The sequence below is a fragment of the Balaenoptera musculus genome, chromosome 11 (assembly GCF_009873245.2).
Source record: "Balaenoptera musculus isolate JJ_BM4_2016_0621 chromosome 11, mBalMus1.pri.v3, whole genome shotgun sequence".
NCBI lineage: Eukaryota > Metazoa > Chordata > Mammalia > Artiodactyla > Balaenopteridae > Balaenoptera > Balaenoptera musculus.
Genome location: NC_045795.1, coordinates 67531815 through 67543191, shown reverse-complemented (window position 1 = coordinate 67543191; position 11377 = coordinate 67531815). Strand labels below are relative to the sequence as shown.

Below are 11377 nucleotides of genomic sequence, written 5' to 3'. Positions count from 1 at the left end.
CATGCCTTTTGTGTCTGGCTCCCAGCATTTGGGGACAGGATGCTGGAACCAGAGCATTTTCAGCTTGTCTGAGGCTTCTTTGCCAATTATAGGTCACTCCTGTTTACCTGGTATGCCTGCTTTCTTAACTTCTTTTCCTTGCCTTCTCCTGGGAGAGGGAGGATTCCTCATCGGGGTTGAGGTGAGCTGCATGTAGCTCATTGCCTTTTCCCCTGCATGGCCTTCTTAGAGCAGGACAAGTGGCATATTATTTCACTAAGTTCCCAAACATCTAAGCAAGTAACACATTCCCTGCAGATCCAGAAACAGGCTCAACAAGGTTATGTTTGACTTGCCCAAGAGTAACCTAGAGCTAGTGGGGAAAGCAAGCCATACTGCCTCTGTCAGCAGCAGGAATAGGCTGTGAATTGACTAGCAATTACTGTTTTGTTTGCTTTTTTAGCAATTATTTTGGCTTGTTCCTTAACCTTAAAAGCAAGGGCATACGTCTTTCCCAGACATAGGCTGGAATCTGCAGCTTCTGAGGTACCACACACCGTATAGCTATGCCTTCTCAGAGTGGAGGGACTTTTAGAAACCAAGTGATCTGAGCTGTTACTGCCCCACCCTGGCTTTCCAGGGTAGAAAATTCATGGTAGGAATAAATGTTCAGAGAAAGTAATCTGGAAACTATAGGTTAATAAGAAAGCCTGCATAATTAACATATCTGTACCCAGAGGAGCCACCACGCATGACTTGTCTATCAGCAGGAAAATGATTTGTATTGAGTTCCTGTGTGTCCAAAGCTGAGGCACCATGTCCTTTGAAAATATGCACTGCACTGCTTCTATTTATGGGGACCTGTGGCTGCAGAGCTGGCTCCTGAGTTGGGAAGGAGAGGGAAAGATGCAGCTGGAAGTGACCGAATATGGTGTGGTAGTGGGAAAAGCAGAATTAAGGGAGAAGAGAAAAGAGTCTGTGGGTGAGCGAGGCTGAGGAGCACCAGGGCTGCAAGGACACGCTCAGTAGGAGCCAGAGGTGCTTAAGCTCTCCTGGGGGTGGGGGGTACACCACGCTCTCAGGAGTCAGGGCCAAAGCCTCTGATTTATATGTGACAGTGACATTGCACTGCTCAACCACCAGCCAGTGGGGTATTTTTTTTTTTTAAGAAAACCGTTGCAATCATAATTAATGCTTATTAAGAAAAATCTGGGAATTTTAAAAAGAATCAGTTTGCCACCCAAATGTTACCACTGCTAATCTTTTGGTGTTTAGTGTTCCTCTAGACATTTCTGTGCATAGATTTTTGGTGTGTTTACATAGTTGTTATTCTACTGTATATACAATTTTATGTCCTTTTTGTACTTAACATATAAACGTTTTTTCCATGTTATCTGTCTTAAACAGAATTTTATGGCTGCAGCCTCTTCCATTGAGTTTTCATAGCATTGTTTGCCTGGTTCCTAGAGTTGGAGGGAGGGGGTGGGCTGTCTCCTGTTAGTCCTCCTGGCTCACACTGGGACTCACTGTAATGCTGTGTGGAAGGGTTGTTGGGCTCCCTGGGACTGCCCCTGGTGACTAAGGCCTGTGCGCTGGTGGAAGGAACCCCTAGATCCAGCTCTCAATGCATAGCAGCCTGGGTATCCTCAACTCCAGGTTCTAATAAGCAGCCATAGGGCCAGAAATGAGTGACCAGGAAAAGGCTGGCCTGAGCCAACCTTGAGATCCTCAAAGACTGCATCTGGCATGTACCTCAGGCTGCCTTTCATCCCCCACTGTTACCTCAACCCTTGATCAGATTGGCAGCCTCTAGCTGGAATAAGGTTCATCCTCCTAGGCCCTGGTTTGTTGGGGGCAAGGATAGTGGGGTGTCTCTGAGGCTCCTGCACCAGTTCTGGCAGAAGGCCTGGCCACTTGCTTGTAAACCCATTGCCTGGCTGGTGAGTTGGTAACTCACTAGTAGCTCAGCATCCTCAGCTGCAACACCTTGGGCCTGCCACTTTGTGCATGGTCATTAGAGGTTGGCCAAGGACTCTGGAGGGCAGCAGAGGGAGCGTCCCGGCTTGTGAGAGGTAGGCCCTGCATAGGCTCTCAACATGACTGCTCAAGCAGGAAGAGTCCCCCCTCACGGCCTGGTGGGAGGGCTACTGCAGCGTTTGGCTCTGCTGAGAGACATGAACATGTAAGTCAGTGGCTGCCCCTGCAGCGGTCACTCCTGTCAGTTTGGCTTGTTCGCAGTTGAGAGACCCACTGTTGCCCACTCCCTGGGCTTCAGCCTAGTGGTGTGAGGAGCAAGACCAGGCAGTGGGCCGGGTCAGAAGCAAAGCAAAGCAGACTTGGGGCAAGCAGGCTCAGTAGTTGATGTGGGTGATTGGTTGGCAGGCACAGGATACTGCCTACGCTTTGCTGGGCGGGGGGAAAGAAGGTGAGTGGTGGGGTGGGGACTGCTGAGGGAAAGAGGGGAAGTAGTAAAACTGCAGGCTGGTAGGGCACACTCTTCTTCTTGCCAGCTGCCTAATTAGAGTCCTGGAGAGGCTGCCCAGAGCTTCTGGGGCCAACCACATTTTCTCAGGACCCAGCTGCAGACAGATGTAGGCCCAGAAGTGCTGGGCTATGGAATATGACTAGGTAAAAAATGAGTAGTTTCGTAGTTTTTCCTATCTCTTCCCTAGAGAACATGCAGGAAGTAGAGTCTAAAATGAGTTAAGGGGCAGGAAAGGAGGTCTGAGAGCCTGCCCATTGTGTTAAACAAGTTTAACCATCAGTTTTGTGGCCTACTGGCCCTTGTCCTTTCTGGCTGCAGTTTAGGGCTGTGAGTTGCCTGGTAAGAATTAATCTCAATTGTAGACTAAAGTTGGAGTAGATCAGGGAAGAGTTAGGAAAGGCTGAGGTCATGAAATTCAACAAATAATTCAACAAACACTTACTGAGCATTTGAGCCTTGGCAAGTGCTGCATGATAAAATCAGTCTTGTGAGGAACATGAAGAACTAAGCTACTCATCAAAACAGCAAGCTCTGGAGCCCCAACTGACTTGTTGTCTCCAGTCGGTAAATCTAGCTTTATTATAAATTTACTATAAACTTTATACTAAAATCACTATAATTTGCCGTAAAAAACAAGGCATCCCTTCTGATACCTCAAGCCCAGAACCCACAGATGGTGGTGGAGACCCCCTTTCTGTTCCCTGGGCAGCAGTTCTCTCACTGGGGCTCACCCCAAGCTGCGAACTGGGGAGGCCACAGAGAAAACACAATGCTGACTATAGGCAAACTTGTAAGGTGGAGCTAAGGCTAAGAGTGATTTTTTTAGAAGGGAACAAGAAAAAGCAAAAGGTATACTGTAACATCAAGCTATACAGCAATTCACGATTCGCAAGGGTTCTTCTGCATACAAACATTTAATAGGAAGGTGATGGGGAACAACAAAACGGCGTTGTTGAGGCATCAGCCTAGGGCAGGGCTGGAGCCAGAGAGGAGCAATCAGGAGACTGGGCTAGAGGCAGCAGCAATAATCTGGGCATTCACTAAGCCAACTCGGGGGCTCCTTCTTGTCCCTTAGTTCTCCCCCAACTTTAGCCCCTGGGCCTGTGCCTCTCCTCCAGCACGGAGGGGAGCAGGGTAGGACCTGAACTGGTCTCTCTCCAAGGGCTGCTTCAAGATGGCTGTTTAGCAGGTATGAGGCTTCGCATAAGGCACTCTGCATGGGCTTTGGGGGTTGTTGAGTAGATAATCTGACATTCATGCATTAGAGACCTGGATCCAAACACAGGCTGTCTGCCCTTCCTGGCATCCTTGGCCAATGCCCTTAGTCCAGCTGTCCCCATCTGGGAATAATATAGTGGGCTGTTAAGGATCCTATCTGAGGAGGCTTACATAGATTCTAAGTTGTAAAGTGACTCTGCCAGACATTATTGACATTAGCACTCTTTCCCTGCCTGCCAAAGGGGGACCTGGGGAGCTGGACTCCCTGTGTTCTTCCAGTTCTGACTGCCTTGTAGAAATGCTCCCCTTGAAATGGGTTGGGGTCAGGGCTGGGTCTGGGGGTGGGGCAGGCAGACCTGCTGTTGACCATGGTGGACGCTCACACTGCACCTGGCCCGTAAGTGGTTCTGGGATGCGATGTTTGAATCCTCAGTGGCTACTGCGCCCTTGGCCCTGGTTGTGCAAGGGAATCACGAACACAGAGACGTCGTCGTAGGACACCTGCCCTTCCTGTGTGGGACTGTCGTCCTTCCCCTGTGTGCTGTGTATCAGCATTTGGGCCAGCTCCGAGAACCTGTGGGGACCATCCTGCAGATGTACTTCGGGGCCAGAGCAAAGAGGCAAGGCCAGCCCTCAGGGAGAACTTGCACAGTGCTGGACACTGAGGACCCAAGCAATGCAGTCTGACTGTGGGGCCAAGCAAGCCACAAGCCTGGGAAGGCCACAGGTTGGACCATGGGTGTCTGGACCCAGAAATTTTTGGGACCCACAGTCACCCCCAGGAAGCTTGAGATAGCTCTAGTCCTGGCCAACTGTTCTTAGCCGGACTCATCTGCAGTGTTGTCTTCTCAACCATAACTACTTCTTGGTGTTTCTGCTGGCACCAACTCAGGCCCAGGCAGATCCCCAGCAGCTATAGTACCTGTGTGGGTCCTCTCGGTTGCCAGGGAGGAAGCTCCGCACCAGCCGTGCCACCTGCTCATTGGACAGGACATCCCAGAGCCCATCAGTCGCCATGACAACTATATCCTCTTCCTGCGGCTCCAGCTGGTCCATATCCAGCACAGTCACCTGCAAGTTAAGCCTAAGGTTTCCTCACTGGCTCCCTTCCCAGCTCCTGCCAACCTTGCATAGTCTGCCTTTCTGGGCAGATAGAAGCTGGTGTAGGCTATTGCCCCCTCACCTGTGGGACAGAGAGCAAGAAGGGCTTGAGCTGAATATTTGTGTCCAGGACTTTGAGCTGATGGTCTCCTAGGCCCCGGGAGACGGCCAGTGTTCCCAGTAACCGAGCCTGGAGACAAGGGAGGTGTGAGGTGACAGCAAACAGCCCCAGCAAATGTACAAGTAAAGCACACAGAGGTGGACTGTGGCCCTGGGCGCCTGGGCTGAGGGAGAAACATCCTCTGACCTCGGAGCAGTCCCTAGGACCCAGCCAAAGCTCCCCACAAGGGACAAAGGAGCTCCCACCTCTACAGGGGGCAATTTAAGAGAGATTCTTGGAGGCGCCATTCACTGACCTGCCTACCCTGTCCATGAATCAGTGGGTACTTGAGATCCGACTGCTCCACGCACTTGTAGCTCCTACCAGGAGCAAACCCAGCATCAACCCAGGCCCTACTTACCACCTCACCACCCCCAACACAGGGCCCACCCTGCCCAGGTAGAAGGGGACTGCTCCAGGCCACACAGCTGAGCCTGGACACCAGGGCTCTCCCCACTGTGTCCCCCAACCCCACCTCACTCACCAGCCGCTCATGTGGTGATCCCTGAACAAAACCTTCTGCCCCAAGTCATCCCCCTTCAGTCGCCGAGGGAACTCCAGTCTGGTGAACTCACCAGCCAGAAGCTCAGGGTAGAGAAAGGCCTGGAATAGGGAGGCCATGCTCAGATCAGGCTCCCTCTGGTGGCCCAGGAGTTGGGGCTCCACAGCCTCCCTCTGCCAAGGGCACCTACCAGCTGCTGGATCCGCTGCCTCTCAGTCTCCGGGGTGAACTCAGAGCTCAGGGGCCGTACCTCATCCCTCCGCACCAAGATGGCCCTGGATGAGGTTTTAGAGGAGAAGGAGAAGTCTGGGGGGGCAGCCTCCATCCTTACCCATAGCCTCCCTCCTGCCGGCCCCTTCTCCAACCACCAGGGGCCAGTTCTGCCCATGCCAATCCCTTGCTCAGAGGCCCCCATGACTGCTTAAGGCCTGCAGGGTAAAGCCTCAGCCATCTGGCCTGGCCCCTGAGGTCCTTGCCCTCCCTGGCATCTGCTGTCTGCCTTCACACTCGACACATGCCAAGTGCACAATTCAGCCAATCTTCCCCAATTCTGTCTCTCGACTTCCAGCCCCCTTTCACTGTCCCCACTGCCTCTGCTGCCTGCCTGCCCACCCCACCCTGCCCACCCTCCGGGCTCACTCACCTGCTATCCCCAGCATTGGCCACATACAGCTTTCCTTGCAGGGTCACAGCCACCAGGGCTGTGCAGCCACCCACCTGTCCTGAGGCCTCCAGCTCTCGCCCGATCACCTCATCCTGGAGCAAACCAAGGCTACTTTAGCTGCTGCTTGTACTGCCAGCATACCACTGTCCCCAACCCTCACCCTACAGTTTACTTCCCCACCAGCAAGCATGGCAGTCCCAGCGCAAAGTCTAGCTATGACTCCAGGATTCCTATGGTCAGGAGATCTAGACATATCCCTTTGGAGGTAGGGAAGTCCTATTCAAAACAGTGAGGAAGGGAAACCAAGGACCAACAGGGTGTGCAAGAAGATGATACAGGTAAAAGCACCTAGCATATAGTAGGCGCTGGACAAATGGGTGGGGTTATGATAACTGTTTAGTAACAAACCAACCAACCCAATCTTGTCCTCCCAATCCAAAGATCCAGGGTGATCACCATCATGTGCAGGGACACCCCACAACCCAGAGTCCCTCAGGTCCCTAAGGGTAAAACCTTCCCTCCTTTCCCAGCCAAAGGTCACACTCACACACTCCTGGAAGGCACTCTCCAGAGCCCCGACAACCAAGTCTTCTGCCCTAATGCCCTTTTCCTCCACAAACTGGGAGTCACTAGGGCGGATGCAGTGGCCGCTGAGGTGCATGGGGGGCTGAGGGGCCACCATGCCCTCTACCACGGCCTCCAGCTGCCGGCGTAGGCAGGAGTGCAGGGTGTTGGCAGCCAGGATAGCTGCAGCTGGACCACCGTGACCATCAAACAGTGCCCAGTAATGACCTGTCAGGAACTGCACAGGAAGGGCTTGGCGTCAGGCTCATGCCTGGCCTCCCCAGTTGTCCCCTGGCTGAATGTAGGGCACTAGGGCAAGAACCTCAGTCTACAGTCCTGGCCCCAATCTTGGCCCCAGCCTGTAAAAGGGGCTCAGGCCCAGTTGCACTCACCTCCTCTGGGCACAAGGTCAGCCATTCCTGGTCCTCTTCAACCCCAAACTCAAATCTCCGGATGCACAGCTTCCCACAGGCCGCCTGATCCTCATTGAATTCAGATTTCTCTGCATTGATGATCCTGAGGCCAGGAAGTGATCAGTGACCCTTTAGGGACACAGCTATGCTCCCATGGGCGCAAAGAACAGATTTGGAACACAAAGAGGAGCCCTCCCTCTGGAGTAACAGCCCCCATGCTGTCCCTGACACACACCTGGACAAACAAATGCTGGAAATTTGCTAACTGTTCAGTAACCTCACAGCTAAAGCAAAACTCAGGGCCCAGCCCATCTGGAGCTTACCTGCTGACCTGGGCCGGGAGGTAAGGGCAAGTCGGCCTGCGGAGGTGTGGGGCTTCCTTGCCTATCCCCTGTCCCATCTCAGCCAGAATCCCCGTCCAGTGCTGCACAGGCCATAACCCAGGGTGAGATGTGTGTGTGTATGTGTGTGAGGGATGGGAGGAGTCTCCAAAGCCCAGAACGCTGGAATTCTACCCAGTGTCCCTACCTCTTTTGAAAGCCCCAGGGGGGGCAGGTCTTTCCCGACCTGAGGTGGAATAGGGGAGGTTGTCAAGAGTGCGGAAGTACCGACAAGAGAGCGTTATCCATAAGGTTGGGGAGGTGGGATCCCTCACTCAGCTTGGCCTGTTTTCTCGGTCAGCACGGGACCCCAGGCAGGATCACAGGGTAGGGGTCGGGGCCTCAGGATTGAGAGTCGCAGGGAGCGGGGAGTGTCGAGGGCAGGGGGGGCCGCTCGGGGCCGGGCACTCACTCGGCATAGCCTGCGTTCCAGGGCAGCGCGCGGCCCCGCACCGGGCTGCGCACTGGCCGGGCGTTCGGGCGGCACGAGGCGTCGGCGGTGCCGGGGCTGGAGCCCGAGCCGCGCAGGAAGCGGGGCCGCCGGTAGGGCACGGGGCTGGCGCGGGGCCGGGGTGGCCGCGGCGCGGGGAGCGGACCCCCCGGCAGGAAGCGGCGCCGGAACCAGTCGGCGGACATGGCGCAGCGGCCCGGGACTGCCCGCGGGGCGCCGGGCAGGAGGCTGGGCCGACGGCACCGCCCGCCCGACCCGGGAGGAGGAAGCGGGCCGGGGCGGGGCGGGGCCGGCTGGGCGGTGACGCCCCCAAACCCCAACCTCCCGCCGTCCCGGACTCTGTGGGCGGCCTGGGTGCCATCCGGCTCCTCAAGCCTCCTAATCAGCCAACGCTGTTATCAACCCCACTTTACAGGCAAGAACACTGAGGCCTAGATAGACAAAGACGCCGGCCCGGCTTACACAGGAACCTGAGCAGGCTGACGTTCACCCACACGTAAGGGGCACGAGTCTTTGCGAGGAAAAAGTCCCTCCTCCCCACCCAGGGAGGCTGTAGGGGTCGATGAGGGCACACGTGGGCCTCCGGGCTGGATCAGTGTCCATGGCAGAGCCTCAGGCCTCTTCTTGCTGGGCCCGGACCTTACGCAAGGGCAAGATGGGAACAAGATGTCCTTGGAGGTGTCAGACTGACACATTGAGTAAGAGTCTCAGAGCACAGTGTTCCCTCAGGAGACCTCCATGCCTCACCCACTCGGCCTGGCACCCTCCACTCCCAGATGGGGCTTGGTGGTCACCCTGGCCTTCCTTATCCTGAGAAGCAGCTCCCACCCTCAAGGCCAGGTCTCCTAAACAGCTGTCCCTCCAATCAAGATGTCCTCTCTAGACAGACAGCAGGGGCCTCACTAGAGTGCAAGTGACTGATGGACAAAAGGAATCCATGGTCCCCAAAAGACTCCAACTGGTCAGAGTTCAGACTTGCGCCTAAGGGAAGTGAAAGACTTTCATCTGGGTTGGAGGCAAGATGTTGCAGCCTCTTAACTCCTGGTTACCTACCACCACTGGGTCAGTGGGGTCAGCAGCATGTTAACAGAGTGCTTTGTCACCCTCTGTCACTGAAGCCCAACTCCCTATGCAGGACTGTTATTTCCATCTCATAACGAGGGGGACTCTGAGGCCCACAGAGGGGAAGTGTCCTGACACCCAGGGCTGTGCTGTTTCCATTATGACAGTGCAGCTGACTCAGAACCCCCAGAGGGGATTTCTCTTCCCCTTCCCTCCTCCAGGAAGGCAGGCTTGACAACTCAAAGCCCCTGAGGCCCCACAGCCCAGGGCCTAGGGAGGGCTGCAGGAGGAGTCCCTACCTTCGCCTCCACACCCAAGCCCAGCATATGCTCACTAGGCCTTACTTCCTCCAGGAGGCCAGCCTTGCCCCATTGGGAGTTCCCTCCACCCAAGGAAGAAGGTTCCTGGGGCAGGGAGCTGTGCCCAACAGCCCCTCCCTCAAATGACTCAGTTTCAGGGTAGCCTGGGAGCTAATTTACTGACCCCACCATGTGTGTCAGGCCCCAAGCACTGGGCACAGGAGTACAGTACTTATGGAAGTGAGCTCCCCTGCAGTGATGGTGGAAGTCCTGGTGGATGGTGCTTGATCCAGCTGGCAAGGGGGAGGGGGAGAAGTCAGAGAAAGCTTTCCAAAGGACACCTGAGCTACAACCTGTCATCAGGACAGAAATGGACCAGGGACCCAGAGTGGGGCAAACCCAATTCTATCAGTGGGGTAAACTCCTCATCCCACCAGCCAATGGCTCAGAAGCTGTTAAAGTCTAAAACTAGAGGAAACAATGCAAACACAGTCTATTCCCCAAACTCACCATCTTGGACTCCCCTGGGTGGATGAAGATCCTGTCCTCTAGGTGTATTCAGAGAAGCTCCTGGCAGCCAGGTGTCACAGGTGGTCTGTTGCCCAGCTTAACTATTTTAAGTTTTCAGAGCCATGTGGAGCCCTATGGCAATCCCATCCTCCCTGTTCCAAGCTGACCTAAGTGTTCCTCCAGTGCTATCAAGGCTCCTCTGGCTCCCTAGGCTCCTGGGAGCCTTTGCTCTTGCCTGGATCCCAAGCCTGACTCTCTTGGTTTACTCTGTCATTTTGCTGAAGCACATCCTCTAACAACTTTCCAAGAAAGGATGACTGGGTCCTGGTAATTTTCTGGGTCCTTGCAATTCTGAAAGGGCTTGTATTCTGCCTTTGCTTTTGATTGATATTTTGGCTCAGAATTCTTTCTGACTGCTCTGTTCATTGTTTTTTGGCTGTTGCTGCTGCTGAAATCCAGTGCCCCTGTCATTCCTAGGCCTTTGGATTGGCTTCTGTTTGCCTTTTCTCTCCAGAAGCCTCCAGGCTCTTCTGTTTCCAGTGTCTGAAGTTGTAGGTGAGGTTCCTTGGGGTGGGTCTGTCTTCATTTCTGGGTAGAGTCCTCCCTGGAGGCCATGCAACTCCTCACTCTCCAGTTATACCCTTATCCTGACACCCTTCTCCCAACTGCTCGAATGAACCCAAGCCTACCCCCTCCTGGCCGGAGACCTTGCCTCAGCTAACTCAGTCAGCATGTGAGGGATGGAGGCGGGGGAAGGAGCAAGCTTAGAAAAAGGAAAAAGACTTTTATGCTATGTTTTTTTCATTCAGCATGAAAATAGCTTTTGTTGAGTCCCATATCTGTTCTTAACAAGATTTATTTTAGATTTAATTCAAAAAATTTAATACATTTCACTATGGCTCAAACAGTTCCCCTCTCCGAAGACAACCAATATTACTAGTTTCTTGTGGATCCTTCCAGAGATGTCAGGGGTATTCTGTGCAAGTTCAAGCAAAAAAACAAAAACATGTAAGACCAGAAACAACAAGTGCTGGCAAAAGAATGTGGAGAAAAGGGAACTGTTGTGTATTGTTGCTGGGAATGTAAATTGGTGTAGCCACTATGGAAAACAGTATGGAGGTTCCTCAAAAAATTAAAAATAGAACTACTATATGATCCAGCAATTCCACTTCTTGATATTTATCTGAAGAAAACAAAATCACTACCTCAGAAAGATATCTGCCTCCACCATGTTCACTGCAGCATTATTTACAATAGCCAAGACATGGAAACAAACTGTGTGTCCATCAATGAATAAATGGGTAAAGAAAGTTTTTATATATATATATATAAAATATAGAATCTATATTATATAGAATCTATATATTATATAGAATATATTATATATTCTATATACTATATAGAATACATATTTAATTTATTATATATATTCTATATATTTTATATTTTCAGCCATAAAAAAAGAAATTCTGCCATTTGCAACAATGTGGATGGACCTTGAGGGCATTATGCCAAGTGAAATAAGTCAGACAGAGAAAGACAAATACTGCTTGATCTCTCTTACACGTGGAATCTACGAAACAAAAAAC

At 52.8% G+C, this 11377-nt stretch overlaps 1 protein-coding gene across 3 annotated transcripts; it reads right to left on the bottom strand.

Moving 5' to 3' along the window:
• Positions 1-3058: 3058 nt before the first annotated feature.
• PPM1M (protein phosphatase, Mg2+/Mn2+ dependent 1M) lies at positions 3059-10848 on the bottom strand. 3 transcript variants are annotated; one of them, XM_036869935.1, is made up of 10 exons: positions 7879-10848; positions 7066-7189; positions 6657-6911; positions 6089-6201; positions 5636-5720; positions 5428-5546; positions 5200-5263; positions 4866-4973; positions 4605-4753; positions 3059-3804 (listed from the first exon to the last, which is right to left on the bottom strand). In XM_036869935.1, exons 1-10 carry the CDS (start codon positions 8100-8102, stop codon positions 3786-3788), a joined length of 1260 nt encoding a protein of 419 aa, XP_036725830.1. In that variant the 5' UTR covers positions 8103-10848; the 3' UTR covers positions 3059-3785. The 3 variants fall into 3 exon arrangements, with proteins under 3 accessions (XP_036725830.1, XP_036725829.1, XP_036725828.1); XM_036869934.1 differs by having other exon boundaries at positions 3060-4135; XM_036869933.1 differs by having other exon boundaries at positions 3368-4256.
• Between the last annotated feature and the right edge of the window lie 529 nt (positions 10849-11377).

Excerpts from the sequence above, each read along its gene's own strand:
- PPM1M (XM_036869933.1), bottom strand. The coding sequence starts at position 8,102 with ATGTCCGCCGACTGGTTCCGGCGCCGCTTCCTGCCGGGGGGTCCGCTC. Across the intron at positions 5,264-5,427 it reads GATCACCACATGAGCGGCTG|GAGCTACAAGTGCGTGGAGC; the intron begins GTGAGTGAGGTG and ends TGCTCCTGGTAG. Across the intron at positions 4,974-5,199 it reads TTCATGGACAGGGTAGGCAG|GCTCGGTTACTGGGAACACT; the intron begins GTCAGTGAATGG and ends CCTTGTCTCCAG.